The sequence below is a fragment of the Diorhabda sublineata genome, chromosome 2, assembly GCF_026230105.1.
Source record: "Diorhabda sublineata isolate icDioSubl1.1 chromosome 2, icDioSubl1.1, whole genome shotgun sequence".
Classification (NCBI taxonomy): Eukaryota; Metazoa; Arthropoda; class Insecta; order Coleoptera; family Chrysomelidae; genus Diorhabda; species Diorhabda sublineata.
In genome coordinates this window covers 38437638-38455284 of record NC_079475.1, presented here as the reverse complement: position 1 = coordinate 38455284, position 17647 = coordinate 38437638, and the positions used below count along the sequence as shown (strand labels likewise).

General features: G+C 32.1%; 1 protein-coding gene across 27 annotated transcripts in view; it reads right to left on the bottom strand.

The window, feature by feature from the left end:
- LOC130440507 (cAMP-specific 3',5'-cyclic phosphodiesterase) overlaps window positions 1-17647 on the bottom strand; it is a 266092-nt gene that overhangs the window by 19045 nt on the left and 229400 nt on the right. Inside the window, exon 1 of one of the 27 annotated variants that reach the window (XM_056773723.1) lies at window positions 3057-3432. The exons of the other annotated variants lie outside the window; for them this stretch is intronic. Within the exon in view, the coding sequence (XP_056629701.1) occupies window positions 3057-3224 (168 nt within the window). The 5' untranslated portion in view covers window positions 3225-3432. Of the gene's footprint in view, window positions 1-3056; window positions 3433-17647 lie in introns of those variants that run through there. 27 annotated transcript variants of the gene reach the window in all.

Sequence of the window (17647 nt, the reverse complement as noted above, 5' to 3'; positions counted from 1 at the left end):
CAAGTCGTATAAAATTGAAACAATGGAAACATTTCCTATGCAGTTACGAATCAATTTTAATGAACGTAAACCAAGAGGTTACGATTTGACAAAAACAATTATTTATATCAATATTGTTATCATTTTTTTTTGTTATGAATTATGTAATGTTAACCAGATCTACATACATATATCGAATCTATTTGAATGAATTCAAAATATGTATATTCGATTAAAATTTCGAGTCGATTTATATTCAGATATAAATCGATTCTTTCATCTTTGACATCGCGTCTGTCTAGAACCCGAGATCTGATATTCGATTTCTATGGAATCGATTAATATATATTCAAAATACTTCTTATATATTTCTATGGAATTGCATACAAACGGAACATAGATAATATGATTTATTTGATATCGATTCATTCAGATAAGATTTGATAATACGGAAAAGTTTTGATCAGTAATGTGATAAATTCAATAAATGATAATGTCATACGTCAAATTGAGTTTAAATTTTCAACGAATATGTATATAATTACATAAAATGAAAATATTGCTTCTTCCTAGTGTATTTAATAGAAGTAGATTCATTCATATTCGATTCGTATAGTTTTAATCCATATTTATTCGATTCTTTCATCTAATTTTGTTTTTTAATCACATCTCGTCTCTTTTGAAACATCTACCCAAGATGCTGATATTCGATTCCTCAGGAATCGATTAATATATATTCAAATTACTTGGATTCCTTTTTCTTCTTCTTATTCTGCATTTCTGTGAGATTTATGAAATTGAAATTCGGAACATAGATAATATGATTTATTTAGATTCGATTAATAAAGATTTTTTCATAATGATAAGTTTTGATCAGCTGACGGTAATGTAATAAATTCAATAAATGATAATCTCATACTTCAAATTGAGTTTAAATTTTCAAAGTATATGTATAGAAATACAAAAAATATGTATTTAATTGAAGTAGATTCATTCATATTCGATTCGTATAGTTTTAATTTATATGTATTCGATTCTTTCATCTTTTTCTGTTTTTCTATGACATCTGTCTAGAAACATCTATCCAAGATGCTGAGAATCGATTCCTATGGAATCGATTTCTATGAAATTGCATACATTCGGAACATAGATAATATGATTTATTTCATATCGATTCATTCAGATACGATTAATAAAGATTTGATAATACGGATAAGTTTTGATCAGTAATGTAATAAATTCAATAAATGATAATGTCAAACGTCAAATTAAGTTTAAATTTTCAAAGTATATGTATAGAAATACAAAAAATATGTATTTAATTGAAGTAGATTCATTCATATTCGATTCGTATAGTTTTAATTTATATGTATTCGATTCTTTCATCTTTTTCTGTTTTTCTATGACATCTGTCTAGAAACATCTATCCAAGATGCTGAGAATCGATTCCTATGGAATCGATTTCTATGAAATTGCATACATTCGGAACATAGATAATATGATTTATTTCATATCGATTCATTCAGATACGATTAATAAAGATTTGATAATGCGGATAAGTTTTGATCAGTAATGTAATAAATTCAATAAATGATAATGTCAAACGTCAAATTAAGTTTAAATTTTCAAAGTATATGTATAGAAATACAAAAAATATGTATTTAATTGAAGTAGATTCATTCATATTCGATTCGTATAGTTTTAATTTATATGTATTCGATTCTTTCATCTTTTTCTGTTTTTCTATGACATCTGTCTAGAAACATCTATCCAAGATGCTGAGAATCGATTCCTATGGAATCCTAAGGAATCGATTTTTATGGAATTGCATACAAACGGAACATAGATAATATGATTTATTTCATATCGATTCATTCAGATACGATTAATAAAGATTTGATAATACGGATAAGTTTTGATCAGTAATGTAATAAATTCAATAAATGATAATGTCAAACGTCAAATTAAGTTTAAATTTTCAAAGTATATGTATAGAAATACAAAAAATATGTATTTAATTGAAGTATATTCATTCATATTCGATTCGTATAGTTTTAATTTATATGTATTCGATTCTTTCATCTTTTTCTGTTTTTCTATGACATCTGTCTAGAAACATCTACCCAAGATGCTGAGAATCGATTCCTATGGAATCGATTTCTATGAAATTGCATACATTCGGAACATAGATAATGTGATTTATTTGATATCGATTCATTTAGATTCGATTAATAAAGATTTGATGAAACTGATAAGTTTTGATCAGCTGACGAAAATGTAATAAATTCAATAAATGATAAAAGTACATGTATAGAATTACAGAAAATGGAAAGAAGTTTGGAGAATTAAGATTAATAATATTTAACTATTAATGTTGTGCTTTCTTTAAAAGCTTGAAATCTAGGTAAGAATAAAGAAGATGGATGAAAAATTTGATATGCTGAAGGTGTTGATGAAATCAAAAAATATTTCTAAATAGATAAATAATGACAACAAATAAAATTCTAGAAGAGAGGACCGAATTCCGGTGCGTTATTTCAATTCTAAGTTTTCTAGGATGCGTAGGACCCCCGATACTTCTGCTGTATATAAAATTTGTCATTTTCATTAACACTTTTGACAATATTGATATTTTTTTATCCTAATGTGAGATTTGTAAGTTTTGCATTTATTATATTACGAAAATTGTTACTGAAGATGAAATATTTAGTTTTATACCAAAACAAAATTTTTTTAATGGAAATACAATGATTCAATTCACGCTGAAAATAACCGTCGATAATCAAAATCATTTTCTTCGATTGTAAGAATATAGTAGAAGACGAAAACGTGCTAAAAGCCCTGATTCATTTACTAGATTTATAATTATCTCTTTCAGAAAATAAAACATGTATTCGAAAATAAACATCCTGACATTGGGAAGACCACGACAAAGGACTTGGAAATCGTGGCGAGATGTCATGGACTCGAAGAGGTGATTGCACTTTGTTTTTAATAAAATAATTCATTGAATAAATGATAATATATAATTTTACCGATAAATTAAATTAAAAAAAAAAAATAAATTAAAAAACTACCTTGTATTCCGCTATAGCGGACTTGACAGCTAAATCCGTCATAATTTTCATCCAAGGAGAATTATCGAGCAGGTCTTCTGAATTCGGTGGGATCCTTTCCTGGCAGGACACGGCTCTTTTTAAAGATTGTCTTTTAGTAGAGCTCCAGAGTTCATTAGAAACCAACATATTTTTTTTATAATAATAATTAATTATTAAATTTAATCACTATTTAATTCACAGTAATGATTAACTACACTAATTATTTAAGCATGACTTCTGTTCAGATGATTGTGTCTAACTGATGTTGGTTTGGCGTGTGGCTCGGAATATATATAGCTCGGTGAGGTTTTCCGCGTAATATATTTTTTGATTACCGAGAATTAGAGATGTGTGTGTGTGTGTATAGCGCAACGCACAAAATTTTAAGCTACGGTATGTTTACAGTTAAAACAAAGCTTTCATTACTATACTTTGTTTCCAACGGACACGGTTGACACGTACGAGTGCGGGAACAGGATTGCAATCAGCAATATATGATAATTTTTTTGATAAAACACAATAATGTAGGTCACAATTTTTTAGTGTCTTTATAGTAAAAGATGAAAGGTGATTTCAATGTTTTACTTGAAACAGATTTTGATTTTGAATCGATTAAATCGTATTTCTTTGGAACTCAAACCAGTCCTCATATTCCAATGTGTTGTCCACGTAATTTTAGTATAATGTACACAAGTTTTTACCCACCCTATAGTTTGCGTTATATCGACGCAGCCTCTTTTTAGTCCAATTTTTCAAGGAAAAATTAGACTATTAGGCATGACTAGAAGAAAAATGGGGGGCACATCATTTTTCCCATATTTTGAGACCTCCTGAACACGATTATGATGATTTTTCGAATGTCTGTAGTTTATATATATATATCTATATATCTGTTTAAGCTACAATTCTTATTTTCGTCTCTCGAGCAATTGCTATGGGTCCGATTTGGTTCAAAATTAGCATACATGGCTTTTTTGGCGGCGGATTGATGTTATTAGAGTTTGGTTGAAAACAAATGAATATTTCGAGGGGTCGTAGTGCAAAAAAAGTGGTTTTTGACCTTTGCTCACCTCTGCAGGTCAAACGAAAAGCGACTGAAAAATGAATTTTCACATGTAGGTTCAATTAGTTGCGAGATGATTTCCTGTCTAAGGTCGAAACTTTCCATCTCCACCCCTCTTCATTTTATGGTCATTTTTGTTATATTTTCTTATTTTTTGGCCAGAAAAAGTTTAACTAGAGGGTTCGAACTTCGCATGCAAGTAGGGGTGATGTTGAAGAATTGTCTTTCTCAAGATCAAAGTTTTCTTCTTCAGTTCTTCTAGCACAAAACGCCCGAAATCATTTTGATCGTTGTAATTGTTGAACTGGATCGCCCCCTATCACAATTTTTTCTTTATTGTCAATTGGAATTGAACAAGAGGGTTCGAGACCACCGGGTCTATTGAAATTATGAATTTTCATTCGAGAGAGAGAGAGAGAGAGAGTTAACTTGTGAAATGAAAAGTTATTGAGGAATAGCAAATTTTCCATAAAAAGAAATAAGATTGAGAATTGATATCATTTCCAAGAAAATCATTTTATTGAAAGATTTGTTTGTGTATTAGTTAAATTCTTCATTCGACGAAAAATTCGACTTTCGTGATGGAGCTCTGCTGCTCAAGGCTTTTTTTTGCTTTCAGGATATTCCAAAAATGTACAGTAGAAACAAGACACTGCTTTTTGACTTCCCTGTCTGATTTGTCCTACATCTCAATCGGGTGACTGTGACGGCCTAAACATTTCTTTCAGTACATTCTTCCGTCTCAATTCTTTCGAATTACTCAAAATCCCTCTACCAGGTATCTAGTTGTCTTTCCTCCAAAACATTTCCAAACCATTACCGAGCCTCCGCCGTGTTTTACAGTCGAGATTACCCATGGATCTCGCATCCGTTCTTCCTTTGACTTGCGCACTGAGACTCCAGTCTTCTCTTAAACTCCTTTTCACTGTAGAAGTATTGAAAGTCAGATCTCTAGATTCATTGATCGAGCTGATATCTTTAGGTCCGTAGATCACGTTAAATATTCCAAAAATGTACAGTAGAAATAAGACACTGCTTTTTCTAATTTGTCCTACATCTCAATCGGGTGACTGTGACGGCCTAAACATTTCTTTCGGTACATTTTTCCGTCCCAATTCTTTCCCTCCAATTTTTACCAGGTGTCTAGTTGTCTTTCCTCCAAAACATTTCCAAACCATTACCGAGCCCCCGCCGTGTTTTACAGTCGAGATTAAACATGGATCTCGCATCCGTTCTTTCTTTGACTTGCGCACTGAGACTCCAGTCTTCTATTAAACTCCTTTTCACTGCAGAAGTATTGAAAGTCAGATCCCTAAATTCATTGATCGAGCTGATATCTTTAGGTCCGTAGATCACGTTTACTGATACGTTTACATTTAGAAGTTGTGGTTTTTCGAGGCCGTTCCGAACGTTTTTTATTGCCAAAGCTCCTGTTGGATGGTGGATACAAATTTTTACACGTTGTAGTCCAAGGTACGTCGAGGTATTTTAAATTCGACGGTTATTTTTGCCTAGACTATGCAGATTGCCTATTAATGCACAAATTTCAACCGATAGCGCCTAGGATTGTAAAATTTTTAATTTACGAGAACGAAAACAATAATTCATGTACGGACGAAGATGTTTTGGTCCAAAAAGTATAAATCACAAAACGTTCTTTCGTTTCACAGGCTAGTTTAAACTTGTCTATCTGTTTAATTTGTTGAAGAGAAAACTTTTGACTTGACAACGAACCAAACACTTTTCACATGAACTAGATTAGACCTTTTGGAAGAAGATTTACTTATTTTTATGATGAATTCATATCTTTACCATGAGGAGTGTGCTATCCGTTGTTGTACTACTACAATTTGATTCCCCTATCAATTCCCATAGCACATGTAGTACGAATGGTTTTTATATTAGTTAAAATCCAGTACAATTACAAGTAGGAAATTTGCGATGATTATAAAATAATTGGACTTATGTTAGGGTTCTATTATTTATATAATAAGACACGAGGAAGATTCAGCCATCATGTGGATACGGTTAGTTCCCCCACAAGAATAACAAAATTATGCCGTATCGAATCCCCTTGACGTTGGCGATCGGCATGGCAAAATCCTCTCTATCTTGAGGCTTGTTTCCTTCCAATTCGTCTACGACCTTCAACTTTACCCATCATAATCAACTGGAGGATATTAAACCGGTTGCCACGCATTATGTGTCCCAAATAACCAACTCAAGGTTCCACAAACAGATATCCAAGATAAAGGAAATATATTGAGGTAGATGAGGTTGTCCCGACCTTCTGGAACTATATTCTTTGTTTATAACTTCTACAGTTCTGACACCAGAAAATTGTCTGATATTTTCGCACAACGATCTAACCTATAATTCATCGCAGCCTTTTGGTGAATGGACTAGCTTATGATTTGGATTCGTGGTATTTTTATTCTGATAATTTCCAAAAAAAACTAACTTTGGTTGAAATCTTCATCTATTGCGCAAACTTAAATTTAAACGGGTGCAGTCTAAGATCTTTTACTAATTAGGTTTAAAATTGGAAAATAAAGTTTTAGAATTCAGATTCAGGCATATGGAGTAGAGATCGACCACGAAAGAGTTGGAGTGACAACCTAGAGCCAAGATATCGACGAAGGAATAAGCTTTAGACCTATAATGGAAGAAAAAAGATAAATTAAGGTAAATGCCCAATAAAATGATCTGAAATCAGCATTGAATCTAGCTTGAGCTTGCTTTACATGGAAAAACATATCTGCCATTTCTAAATATGCCTTAACAGCTCCAAATTGGATCCAAAAAGTAATTTTTTTAAATAGAATCTTATCTTGTTTAAATCTGAATGTTTAGCTTCTTTCTGAGCTCTTCTTGAGGTATGCTTCTATTGTAGGAAAACGTTGACTGGATCAAGCAGCTTATGGATGGCTTATTGGGTGATTTAATTGGATACAGCTGCAGCTGTGTCATTCCCTATCGTAGGTCAATTGGCTAAAGAACGGATTCATCAAGTTCTCTCGCCACTGTCATCAATATAAGAGTAATTTAGTTATAATAATGGACTACTACGTTTTCTACAAATACCATGATTTTTAAAATTGTTGTTTCAACAATTGCGAGCTATTCGTACAGTATTGCCTTGAAAAATTATTGTAGATTTTGAAATTGAAGCTTGAGCCAGATTTTTATTCCCCTTTCCCGTACATCATTCTCATATAATTTTTTTTACGTGTCAAGAGGATTTCCCAGTTGATTTTTATTCAATAGTACATAAAATTTCATACTGGTTTTTCCGGTTTTGTAATTCAAGTTTCATTTTTGATACACGATTTCTTATTATGGTAACGATATGGCGAGTTTATTGATGGAAATTTGTCAACAAATTATACTAATTTTATTCAATTACAAAACTATTTAATTGCAAAATTGCGTGTGGCCAAATAAAGGAAAAGTTATTTTTCCTACGACGCTAAGAAAGTGACGTTTCTGTGTGATAACAACAACTATTTTGTTTTGCCCAATGCAAAACTTTTTAGGAAAGAAAATAAATAATAGAATATTATAAACATTTTATTTATTGAGCAATATAATGTACTTAATGATATAACTCATTCATTGTTATTCATTAATTTAGACAAAACGAATAATTTCAGAAAATTTAAAATTTAAGTTTATGCAAAATCATCGAAATGAAACTGTCAACTGTCAACATTGAAGTGGCTAGAGTGACATTTAAGGAAGTTAAAGTTGTCTACTCCAGAACGTCCCGAAAGCGTTTTGCAGTGTCACTTTCACTACATAGAACACTCAAAAAGCAACGAATACAGAACGAACAACTTTTAGATGGCGTCGTCTAAAAAGCAATATTAAATTTATTGAAAACCCGTTCGATTTTAAGGAAAAAAGTTGACTATTCCTCTTATCAGAGATTTCCTAAATATATGTGACGATTCTGTGTGATAACAAAAACTATTTTGTTTGGCCCAATGCAAAATTTTTTCTTATACACTTAGGAGGAAAGAAAATAAATAATAGAAAATTATAAACATTTTATTTATTGAGCAATATAATGTACTTAATGATATAACTCATTCATTGTTATTCATTAATTTAGACAAAACGAATAATTTCAGAAAATTTAAAATTTAATTTTATGCAAAATCATCGAAATGAAACTGTCAACGGTCAACATTGAAGTGGCTAGAGTGACATTTAAGGAAGTTAAAGTTGTCTACTCCAGAACGTCCCGAAAGCGTTTTGCAGTGTCACTTTCACTACATAGAACACTCAAAAAGCAATGAATACAGAACGAAAACAACTTTTAGATGGCGTCGTCTAAAAAGCAATATTAAATTTATTGAAAACCCGTTCGACTTCAAGAAAAAAGTTGACTATTCCTCTTATCAGAGATTTCCTAAATATATGTGACGATTCTGTGTGATAACAAAAACTATTTTGTTTGGCCCAATGCAAAATTTTTTCTTATACACTTAGGAGGAAAGAAAATAAATAATAGAAAATTATAAACATTTTATTTATTGAGCAATATAATGTACTTAATGATATAACTCATTCATTGTTATTCATTAATTTAGACAAAACGAATAATTTCAGAAAATTTAAAATTTAATTTTATGCAAAATCATCGAAATGAAACTGTCAACGGTCAACATTGAAGTGGCTAGAGTGACATTTAAGGAAGTTAAAGTTGTCTACTCCAGAACGTCCCGAAAGCGTTTTGCAGTGTCACTTTCACTACATAGAACACTCAAAAAGCAATGAATACAGAACGAAAACAACTTTTAGATGGCGTCGTCTAAAAAGCAATATTAAATTTATTGAAAACCCGTTCGATTTTAAGAAAAAAGTTGACTATTCCTCTTATCAGATATTTCCTAAATATATCAGACAACTAGATATGCAGATTCATCCAATGCTACAATTAAATATTGATATACCTCCACTATGGTTGATTAGAACTCCGAGCTTTGACACAAGTTTGAATATCTTTAACAAGGCAGAAGCGCCGGCCTCCATAATAAATCAGAACTTTCACTCGAAACTCTCCGTGTATTCGAACTTCCACATAATATACACTGATGCATCCAAAACCTCAAATGGATTTGGTGCTGTTCTTATAAATCTAAATATACAGCATATACAGCTGGAATATATGCTATACTAGAAGCTTTGGTCAAACAGATTTTCGTGGGTGCCTTCTCATCAAGAAAAAAAGACAACGAAGATGCTGATAAACACGAAAAAGAAGTTGCTCCAAAATTGTTTTTAATCTTTTCGCTTATAGATTACCATAGAGAAAAATCATTATTTCAAATCATTAAATATACATCATAGTTTTGTAAATATGAAATTCAAAATAATACAGTTTTTGGACACCTTTTGACTGTTATTGATCCATTTTGAATTAGATATTGGACAGTTCCATTCTTCCATTTGTACAAAATTGCGCAAAAAACATCTTGTCTTGAACTTACAAATCTTTCACTGCTTGATCATTGTCTTTGTCTTGAGGACCTAAAGCTGGTCTTGTACGTGTTTTTTCTGGCCAAAACCAGTACTTACCAGTCTCTCTATCATTAATTTTAACTCCAGACTTTCTACTATAAAACTGTTTTTTTTATAAATGGAATAATAGTTATCCAATCAATAACTTTTTGGTCTAAGATATTGGATAAATTTTTTCATAGTTTGATTTTATCCTATAGGTTCAAAAAATATCTAAAATTTTTTTGACTAAAGAAGGATTAGCACTCCATCATTAAAAATTGGTCTAAGTTGATTCGCTGAATCATTAGAAGTTTACTCCGGAAAACATTAAATTAGGTAATTAAATGAAGTTTATTTTTTAAAAATAACATCATCTAAATGACGGCCCTCCCGAAGACGACACTCCTGACACTCCTCTAAACTCTTGTAAATAAATCTGTGGGTGATTGCCGCCATTTCCTGCCGGATATTTTCCTTTAGCTGACTGATGTCCCTCGGATTGTTCACGTAGACTTTATGTTTGAGGTGTCTCCATAAAAAAAATCAGTAGGCGTCAAGTTAGAGCTACGTGGCGGCCAAGGGATATCAACTCTTTTGGAAATTTGGAAACATCTGTCTTACAGCCACCATAGAGTCATTTGATGTGTGACAGGTCGTTCTGACTTGTTGGAACCAAGTTCTCGCATTCGCTATTCTCGATCTCGCAAGTTCCGGAGTCAAATATTCATCTAAATCGCAACAAAGCGGTCGGTGTTAACGGTGATGTTTCGTCCTCATGATTCTTTGAAGAAAATGATCTACTTTAGGACTATGCAGTGGTTTTGGACGTTTAATTTTTGGATTTTTCCGATCGAATAACGACAATTTGGCGGGTTTACGAACCCATTTAAATGAAAATGAGCCTCATCTGAAAGAAGGATGTTGTCAAAAGTGGAAAATCGACTAAGCAAATGCCAACCTTGCTCCAAAGTCGACATATTTTAATTCCTGTGTTAATCGGATGCAATTTACGATCCAACTTCAAAATTCGCTGTAAACTTCGTCGCGACAAGTTTAAATCCGCCTATCGACCTTTGTCTGTGGTCCTAGAAGTTCTTGGACGACCTTTTGCTGGTGGTTTAAACGTGGAACCGGTTTCTTCAAAACGTTTAACCCATATTTTAATGAAATTTGCACTCGGAGCTTCATTAATGTGTTTTAATCTTAATCTCTTGCCAAGACGTATAAACGACCTTTCTCGTAAAACTTGCGAACACAAAAAGTACGAAGTTTTCCGTCGAAGTAACTCATGGCTATTTAAACTCCACGTGTGCAACTATCCAACCACGCTAGGCTCCCCCCGCCCACGCACCGTTTACCACGCGAAAAAAGATGATGGAATATGCACGTTCTATTGCGCCACCCTGTATTATATAAATTGAACGCGTAATCAACGCGCATTCTATTCGTGGGAAATATATATGTGATTTCCTATGCTGTGTCTAACCTCGTATGAAGAAGAATACACAATAAGCAACGATCTTTATAATAAGTAAAGACAAAGATTAAGTTGTAAAACTTTTTATGTTACATAAAATTATCTAATATTTATCTAAGAGCGTGCAAATTCAATTCTGATTCAGATCGAGGTTATTTAAAGAAAAACAATTGATAATTGTAGGAAAAAATTTGGTATTACTAGAAACATTTATGACTACATCGTAAATTTTAACTGGAGCAGGGTAAGTAATTTTTATGACTGTGCTCGTAATTATTGAGCCAATTTTTTTTGAAATTCCATATATTTGTAACTTTATATATACGATAAATGAACATATTTTGGATTTTATTTATTAATTCTGGGTATTTACTGGAAAATTTCTGTAATTGTGTGAGTTAATAATGGCGATTTTCCTTTGTAACTAAGGCAGCACTGGGTTTTTTTTTGGAAAACTTCAAACCACAAACGCCACAATATTCGCAAACAACGTCCATTGACCCAATGCAAAAGCAGTAATCGTATCGAAACGCTGCTCGATTCAAATTAGCACTTCATAAAGTTTGTTCCAACCTACTAATCGGAACCGTACTTGGAACGGTTATTTTCGGCTATGCACGGTTCTTATAACAGTACTTGCTATCAACCAAGTATCGAAAAGACCGTCCCAAACCATACCTAAGTCGGTTGGAACACAAATAAGAATAACCGCCACATTGGAACACTAAATTTCTATTGCACAGAATCGTCACCGTACCGAGGACGGTTTTTTGATGGATTGGAACGAACCCATAAATTTCCTCTTTGCTAAGCTGTTTCGTGGGCTGTTCATGTCATTGAGAAGCACGATATCAAGACATACTAAGGTGGCTCTCTTCATGTACAATTTCTTCTTTTTCTTCAGTCTTTTCATTCGCAACGTTTCAAATCCTAGTTGCATAACGGTTTTTCAAGAAAGATTCGATCGATTTGGTCGCGGAATTGTTAATAATAATATAGAAGCTAATAGAAACTCTAAACAAACCAGTCAATTTCAAAACTTCAAATGTCAAATTTTCATCATAGTTAACCATATATAACATTACGTTTAACTGACAGTTGTGTTTCGTTGTTCCGTGTCAGTTGCGTTTCGTTATTCCGTGTCAGTTGCGTTTTGTTATATAATTTTTAACAAATGATGGGCTAGATTGATGTTTTGGCTGATACATTTTTCTGTTTGTTGCGTTTTGTTATATCACGTCCAACGCAAACGGAACAAAAAGTATCATATGTCCTTTTTATGGTTCTCAGCTATCTTTCTACAAATTGTCAGCCGTATCGGTTTGGCGGTTATTGAAATAAAAATAGTGCAACTAACACAACTTTCTTTTATACATATATACACTACTAAAGTCGATTATAATATAAAATACTCTAAACCAACTAGTTAATTTCAAAACTTCAGATGTTAAATTTTCAATCATAGTTAACCATAGATAACATTACGTTTAACTGACATTCGCGTTTTGTTATTCCGTGTCAGTTGCGTTTCGTTATTCCGTGTCAGTTGCGTTTTGTTGTTCCGTGTCAGTTGCGTTATGTTATATAATTTTTAACAAATGATGGGCTAGATTGATGTTTTGGCTGATACATTTTTCTGTTTGTTGCGTTTTGTTATATCACGTCCAACGCAAACGGAACAAAAAGTATCATATGTCCTTTTTATGGTTCTCAGCTATCTTTCTACAAATTGTCAGCCTTATCGGTTTGGCGGTTATTGAAATAAAAATAGTGCAACTAACACAACTTTCTTTTATACATATATACACTACTAAAGTCGATTATAATATAAAATACTCTAAACCAACTAGTTAACTTCAAAACTTCAGATGTTAAATTTTCAATCATAGTTAACCATAGATAACATTACGTTTAACTGACATTCGCGTTTTGTTATTCCGTGTCAGTTGCGTTTCGTTATTCCGTGTCAGTTGCGTTTTGTTGTTCCGTGTCAGTTGCGTTTTGTTATATAATTTTTAACAAATGATGGGCTAGATTGATGTTTTGGCTGATACATTTTTCTGTTTGTTGCGTTTTGTTATATCACGTCCAACGCAAACGGAACAAAAAGTATCATATGTCCTTTTTATGGTTCTCAGCTATCTTTCTACAAATTGTCAGCCGTATCGGTTTGGCGGTTATTGAAATAAAAATAGTGCAACTAACACAACTTTCTTTTATACATATATACACTACTAAAGTCGATTATAATATAAAATACTCTAAACCAACTAGTTAATTTCAAAACTTCAGATGTTAAATTTTCAATCATAGTTAACCATAGATAACATTACGTTTAACTGACAGTCGCGTTTTGTTATTCCGTGTCAGTTGCGTTTCGTTATTCCGTGTCAGTTGCGTTTTGTTGTTCCGTGTCAGTTGCGTTTTGTTATATAATTTTTAACAAATGATGGGCTAGATTGATGTTTTGGCTGATACATTTTTCTGTTTGTTGCGTTTTGTTATATCACGTCCAACGCAAACGGAACAAAAAGTATCATATGTCCTTTTTATGGTTCTCAGCTATCTTTCTACAAATTGTCAGCCGTATCGGTTTGGCGGTTATTGAAATAAAAATAGTGCAACTAACACAACTTTCTTTTATACATATATACACTACTAAAGTCGATTATAATATAAAATACTCTAAACCAACTAGTTAATTTCAAAACTTCAGATGTTAAATTTTCAATCATAGTTAACCATAGATAACATTACGTTTAACTGACAGTCGCGTTTTGTTATTCCGTGTCAGTTGCGTTTTGTTGTTCCGTGTCAGTTGCGTTTTGTTATATAATTTTTAACAAATGATAGGCTAGATTGATGTTTTGGCTGATACATTTTTCTGTTTGTTGCGTTTTGTTATATTACGTCCAACGGAAACGGAACAAAAAGTATCATATGTCCTTTTTCTGGTTCTCCACTTCTCAAAATAGTGTAACTAACGCAACTTTCTTTTATATGTATATATATTACTCGATTATAATATAAAATATTTTGTTTGAAGCCAATTAGAATTTCATGATTTTAATATAAAAACTGAATCTGTTTACATTTTGTTATCAAAACGTTTTATATAATGGGTCAAAAAGCTAAGTCGGTACTTTTTTTTTTAAAAAAATTCTAAGCATCTGTTCTGATAATCACGTCAATTTCAATTTGCGAAACTTGTATCACATCCCGCATTCCAAGATGTTAAATATCTCGTGTTTCATATGATTTAGAATATTATATTTTATGTTGAGATAGACTTTTTAATGTTGATACGAGGTGTAAACCAAAAATATAGTAAATTATTTTAGTACTGCAAGGTTTATTACAAAATTACTTTCAAACAAAGAGGAAGATTTGTAGCGGCCAAAAATTTAAATGCAGCATAGCGCTATATTATGATTAAGAAGAACCCTATTGACCCTTTTTATTCGCACACACGTTTGCAACAACATTTAAAGCTGCTAGAAATAAACAATAAGAATCAAGCACCCAAATCCTAGAAAAAAAAGGTGACTGGACGAAAAATAAATTGTAAAAAGCGATCCGTTTGCAATTATCTAAAAGAAATCTTCCAGCCTAACGAACTTGCGACAGAAACCTTCTTGGAAGGAACACACATATTGGTTACTCCTAAAGAAACAAGAACAAATCTGACCCCAAAGAAAAACTCTTTAAAAACCTATTTCTGATAAGACTGAAAACAATCAAAGAAGAAAATATGCTTATTAAAAACTATCAAACATCTTAAAGAGAAAGAAAGGAGAAAAAACACGAAAAATTGAAGGAAACAGGAGGGGGAAAATAGCACCACCCTTACCGAAACAATTAGGAACGGAGGAAAAAAGGTAGGGTAAAAATAATGTGCAAAAAACGATTCTTTTTGAAAATCTAACAGCGAAAAGAAATAGTCACAGAAAACCTTCTTGGAAGAAGACACAAAGCCGAATCAGATGAGTTACTCCCCAATAAAATAGAAATAAAGTTGAAACCGAAAACCTATTTCTGAAGAGATGCTTCAAATATTTGAAAAGAAGGAAAGATAGAGAAGGACGACGAACTGGAGGAAACAATATAGGACTAGGACTAGGACTTTCAGCTAGTTAAATAGTCTATCTTCAATTTTAGCCACAGTGGAGTTGAAATGATGCCAAATCGTGTTGGTCAATATCCCTAATGTCTGTAATATAACAAGTCTTTGAAAATTTATTTTTAGTCTTTTAAAAAGTGTTAAAACTATTATAGAAGATCGTATGCACCAAATATCTTAAAGGGAATTAAGGGAAGAGAAGGACGACGCACTGAAGCTTTCCTTCGGCTCAATAGTTGAGCTTGTTTGATACCAACAATGTCGTTTTATTTGAGCCCCCCTCGTAATATTCATAATTACTAATAAAATTCTATTTGAGGTTGTATTTCAGATGAATAAGGATGAGACTACATAAAAAAAGTATAATTTTTTAATATATAGACATTTGTAATACTTTTATGAGGTTATAAATTTGATTTATATTGTCTATTTTAGATAAAGTTCCTAATTTTCACCGTTTATCCTTGCGGAAACTCTAATTTATTTGCTAGTTTTATCAGCAAAGTTTTAATATTTTGACCTAAATGTTCAAAAAGCTTATAAATTATCGACTCATTATTTTTTTTTAGGTTAAATCGAACATGTGTCGTTTGTCATATTCATTTATCGGTAATTAAGACAATATAAACAGACTTTATTTGTATATTTTACCGAAACTGGAATAAGAGATAAAGGATTTGCAATCACGGAAGTCGTGCTAAAATTTATTAAAGATAAATTACTGATAAACGTTAATATACAAGGGTCAGTCTCCTTTTCCTAAATCTAACCTAATCTTCGAACGACATCTGTCACAATGTCCTGTCAATCTGGTTTAAAAGTTGAAATGGTTCCGGTAAAGTATTACGAGGGCTATTTAGAAAGAAACCCCGAAACTTCAAACAATCTTCCGATACATGTTATCGCTTCTAAACGACTGTAGTTTTGAAAAAAAAAATAAGTTTTTAAAACGTCACGGCGCCACAGCTGGAAATCTGCCATAGCGGAACTATGAGATATGAAATAAAATTGTGGAATCAACTTTTGAAGAAATATCAAACGTCTCTGATTATTTTGGCAATGAAAAAAATTAATATTTATGCATATTTATTGTTCACGTGAAAATTGAGTCGATTTCATGAAAATTCCTAATAATGTTAAATTTATTTTAAGACCTGGTTCACAGTTAGACATTCAGAGAAAATTTTTGTTTTGGCACGGTTAATGTAAAGTAAGCAGAACAGCAATATTTCCGACGAAAAGAAAAAACTCAAAATTTAATTTTGTTAAAGACTATTACGATAATTTCTCGTATAAATTTAATTTGATCTTGTGATAGACTGTTTCCAAGTGTTTGAATTACAAATCTGAAGTGTCTCAAGTAGTACAATAATTGATCTATGAGATATACTATCACCACATGTTACCGAATAATTTCAGATCATAGATCAAACTACTAAAAACGTTAGTGAAATTTCAGGTTATTTAAACTCAAATCTAACAATGTGGGAATTAAATTTGTCGGTTATACTACACTGGACAACAAAAATCAATTTATTTTGAATGTATTATAGCCACGAAACAATTTCAACTCTGCAACTTAATAATAAAATTTTTTTTAGCAAAATTCCCGTTTACATTTGAACAACCCTCGTATGTGAGAGATACACTGGCATACAAGTTGAAGAAATGTATTGTATAAGTTGTATAATACGAAGTTGTATCTTAAGAGAAGGAACAAATCCAGTTAAGACGATTTTTAGAGCAATGTCTAAGAGCTCTAGCAAAAATCGAAAAGATCCGTAGGTACCTCATCCAGAAACGCAAAACGAAGATGAAAGAGATGATTTGTAGTATCAAGTAAATGACACTAGCATCGAATAGGAGATTCTTTATTTCGGTTAAAGATCCGGTTGCAATTTGGGCGTACTCTATGGTTTAACTAGACCGCATTTAGAAGTTTGAACCAAATTCGAAGATTAACTAGCCGAGAAGAGGGTTTTTAGAATATTGAACAAGGATTTTATCAAAAACATCCACTTCCTAGCAAATCTATTTCTATGGATGGTTCCAGAAGTAGCTGGCCTAATAAAGAAAACAAAAATTTTCAACGTAATCTTCTATTAGCTCTATACACTTTTCCCAGCGATGTTCAATAACTTGTGTGATCACCGAGTTTCAAGTCTGGGAGCAGAAAATAATCCGAGAGGGCTAAATCTGTCGAATAGGGTGTACGAGGTAGCAATTCAAACTTTAATTAGTTAATTTGGGCCATGATGTATGACCTGGTGCATTGTCTTGATGATACAACACTTTTTTATTAGCCAAATGCTGCTGTTTTTGCTTGACTTTATCGTCCAAACGTTGCAATGAGTTCGCATAATACTCGGCGTTGATAGTTTTTCCTTTTTCAAGAAAATTAT